This window comes from Hipposideros armiger, unplaced genomic scaffold, assembly GCF_001890085.2.
Source record: "Hipposideros armiger isolate ML-2016 unplaced genomic scaffold, ASM189008v1 scaffold_1083, whole genome shotgun sequence".
Lineage (NCBI taxonomy): Eukaryota > Metazoa > Chordata > Mammalia > Chiroptera > Hipposideridae > Hipposideros > Hipposideros armiger.
The window spans coordinates 390,091-394,002 of record NW_017732433.1 but is presented as its reverse complement, the minus strand read 5'-3'; the positions used below and the strand labels follow the sequence as shown (position 1 = coordinate 394,002).

General features: G+C 40.6%; 1 protein-coding gene across 1 annotated transcript in view; it reads right to left on the bottom strand.

Annotated features, from left to right (window-relative positions):
• The window catches only part of CCT6A (chaperonin containing TCP1 subunit 6A), a 16,018-nt gene that overhangs the window by 8,277 nt on the left and 3,829 nt on the right, over positions 1 to 3,912 (bottom strand). The window contains exons 2-5 of the mRNA XM_019632134.1: positions 3,185 to 3,270; positions 2,675 to 2,738; positions 975 to 1,109; positions 2 to 95 (exon numbers count right to left, since the gene is read on the bottom strand). Coding sequence (XP_019487679.1) covers positions 2 to 95; positions 975 to 1,109; positions 2,675 to 2,738; positions 3,185 to 3,270 — 379 coding nt within the window. The remainder of the gene's footprint in view (position 1; positions 96 to 974; positions 1,110 to 2,674; positions 2,739 to 3,184; positions 3,271 to 3,912) is intronic.

Below are 3,912 nucleotides of genomic sequence, written 5' to 3'. Positions count from 1 at the left end.
TTCATCTCTTTGCTTACTTTGACTCGTTCCAAAAACTGAAGTGCCTTTTCCTTTGCAGCTTCAAATCCTTCTGTTATTATTCTGGGATGAAGACCCTATAATACACACAATTACAAAACCACTACTAACACTGGAGTTCTTCAATTAGATGGAACTATATAGTTTATGATAAAGTACATTTCTGAAGATTTATTTTGGATCATTCACACCCTTTAATACAATTAATATAGTGTGCTGACTTTCTGAATACATTTAAAAGGAAAAATAGTCCTTTCAATGCAGAGGAGAAGAACAGACATTGCTTTAGCACAGGGTCAAAGCCAAGGGAACTATAAAGCACACTTGGGTGTTCACTGTGCAAATTACAAGGAATAATGACAAAAAACTCAATGTGTTACAACAACCTGCAGCCAATAGGACCATTATTATCTTTTCTATAGGTAATCTGAAATGAATTCTATAGGTAACCTAAAATCATTTACTATTAAGTAGTAGGCAGGGAGATTAAGAGTCTGTCTCCCGTCTTTCCAGGAAGTTTTTCCTGACATCAGATTAGTATTTATTAAGGTTTGCTTTAACCTTGGAACTATTCAGGGCTAAAAAAGTTGTAAAATTCTTAAAATTTATTTTTGGCTGGCCTTTTCCTTATAAATATGCCTAGTCCTGATTTCAATTATTAATCTACATTATAGATGGATATGGATACACACACACACACAAATGCAACTTGATTTAAAAAAAAAAAAAAGGAAAGAAAACTTCAGGCCAAGGAAGGTTCCTTAACTTGTCTAGGTTCACAATAAATTTGTGTCAGACCAAGATTAAAGACTCTGGTTCCCAGAGTTAAGCCCCCATACTCTTCACATTCTACTATATGGCCTCAGCTACTATTAACACATCAATTTGTATAAATAAAACTCAGATTATTTCCTATACACAGTAAAGTATCACAGAAATACAAGAATCGTGTATACTTCAGAAATGTAGAGATCCGCCTGTTTCAGCAGTTCTCCAATGATTAGGACATTGGAAGTGGTACCATCACCAGTTATGTCATCCTGGGCTGTTGCTACTTTGGCTATTAGAGAGGCTGTTGGGTGTTGAATTTGCTGAAAATATAAAAAGAAAAAAAAATTAAATAACAATCCAAATATACCTTGAAATTTGTTAAAGGCCTCCTTAAATGCTATCTATTTGCACAAATTACCCAAGTGTTCAGCTACATATTACTTTGGTTAAGAAGTCACCATTACCAAGGCCGGCCGAGTGGCTCAGTTGGTTAAGAACTCGCTCAAGAGTTTGAGCTCTGAGCAACAACAGTACGATTCCTGGCCGGAGCTGAGCAGCCGCTGAGCTGCCAGCCGGTGGCAAGGGGCTCAGCTTAAAAAAAAAAAGAAGTCACCATTACCTATTTTGCATTATCAGTTTCTGGAAACCAAAATATTGTCATGTATAAATTTGTTTACCTCTCAAGGTATCTCCACTTTACTGACTAGGAAATTTGAGGCTCAGTAAAGGGCTCTTGGTGGGAATAAACCAGGTGCCTTCTAAAACAAAGTGCAGCAGCCTCCAATATTACTTGACACCAAATAATAAGAAAGTAATAGCCCTCCTAGCAAAGGTCATCAGTGGAGGCTAAATCACTGTAAGGAAAGGCTTTGGAAGAACAGGATATTCATCAAGTCTCCAATGTCACCCACAGATTCTTAATGACAAAGGATCCAATCAAGGCTCCTGCACTGCTTTTGGTTTTCACCCTTTAATCTACAACAGTTTTCCAGCCTTTTATGTCTTTGGGGTCACTGACAGTTTTAAGAATCCAGTCCATTCACCTTGCAGACTATCTCATTATCTAATTTGCTGATTTACTATTTTTGGAAAAACCACTACACTATACTTGTTTTCTTTATAGTTTCCTGTTAAGCTGTAAATACTTAATGTGCTTCTCTGTTTATGCTGTACTTCACAATTTAAAAAATCAAGTAAAAAAAGCCATGTAGATACAGCTTTTCTGATAATAAGTTTAAACTACGACTCCAATTGTTCTCAGCCAGCACAGGCTACCACTTAGATTTGGATGTTGAAGGCACGGTAGGTACCCTATTATCAAAACCCTACATTTTATTAACTCAAAACACAGGCAAGTCATTTCCTTTTCTTGGATTTGAACTGCTGGTTTTGGGAATTTAGGGATGTGTAAAATGATTGATCCTCTCAATAATCTCATATTCTTGGTCACGGGACTTTTACAATGGTTAAGCTAGGAGTTTTAGCTCCCCTCTAGTTGGAGGTGGAGTTGAGAGGTAACAGAGAAATTGCTGTTTTAAAAAGAGATCAAGTATAAACAACCTGTCTCATTCTGCCTATGTGAATGTGTTAATCGCTTGGTTTTCCAGGATCAGAATTTTAATAATTACAATCCTTTAAGGCCTTAAATGCCAAGACTAGGTATTCATAAATAAGTATCAGACTCCAGGGCTCCTCACTGTAACATCCTGTGGCTACCATTACTGATTACATTCCTTTTCTAGTCTCTCCATTGTCTGGAAGAAGGCCTGTTGAGAGGTGGTGAATATTATTTCCTCCTACCTTGAGAATAAACATTAAACATCTTCCTACAAATTAAATGTACCATAGCAAACCAAGACGTTTTGAACGTATAGCAGCCTCTCACCATTTCATGAAGCAGCACGTTGCCATCTTTAGTAAGTTTGATGTCTCCAGCACCAGAAACAAGCCTGTTCAATGGACAGAAACGAAATCAGTGTTACTTTTTCAATGGAGACCAAAGTGACTCCCGTCAACACCGGGCTTTATCCAGCTCCTACGGAGCCGCGCGGCCATTAAGTTGGTTGTCCTCTCCCGGTAATAGGAATGGCGCAGTGCCCACCCCCTCCCTTCTGAGAAAGTGTGACGCGCGTCCTCAGGGTCGCTGAAGTCCCAGAGCACTTCGGAGGGCCGCGCACGAGGGCAGCTTTGTTCTCCGCGGAGGCTGCATCGACTACAACAGGAAACCGCCGGGGCAAGAAACAGGCCTGACCTGGAAACCTGGGGGTTAGGGGACGCAGCGGCGGTCGCACAGGCCCGGAAGCAGCGTGCTGGAGACCACGATTGCCGGCATAACGCTAGCGGCTGCACTAGGTGCGCGGTGCCCGCCCGGCCCTCCCCGCCAGCCCCGCCTTACATCTTCATGGTGCCCTTAGGCCCCAAGTTGGTCCGCAACACGTCCTGAAGCCCCCGGGCCGCGCTGATGTTGACCGCCAACGCTGCCTGAGCCCNTTTGTAGCTGAGCCATCCTGCCACCTGTTGGCAGCTCAGCTCCGGCCGGGCCGGGAATCGAACCGCTGTTGCTCAGAGCTCGCACTCTTGAGCGAGCTCTTAACCAACTGAGTCACTTGGCCGGCCCAACAACCCTACCTTGTACAGAAAATCTGCAGAGAAAATGCCTCAATAGGCAGGCCATCAAACGGTGATTACCTTTTTAAAAAAGTTTTCAAACTAGGTCTTTGTAATATATTTTTAAATTCCCCAACAGTCTCCCATTATGCTTTGCATCCAAAAGTTCAATAAATGCCAAATAATTGATATAGGTCATTTTTCTTAATCATTCTGATTATAAACACATGCCATTAACTTCAAGAGGTAATACTACTGAGTAAATTAAATACTCATCTAGGCAATACACATTAATTCAAAGCAAAAAAAAAAGAAAAAAAGGAAAATCACTCCCAAAATATGTATTGTATAATGCGCCTATAAATTTGTAAACACGCTTTATAAATATTTTATAGTATTCTACCACCTACCTTGTGTCAGTTTCAGATTTATGTTTCATTTCCATGATCTCAACCATGAAGAGGTCAATAGGTTCATCTTGTTTTTTAATGGCCAAAATGGAGTCAACTACAGCCT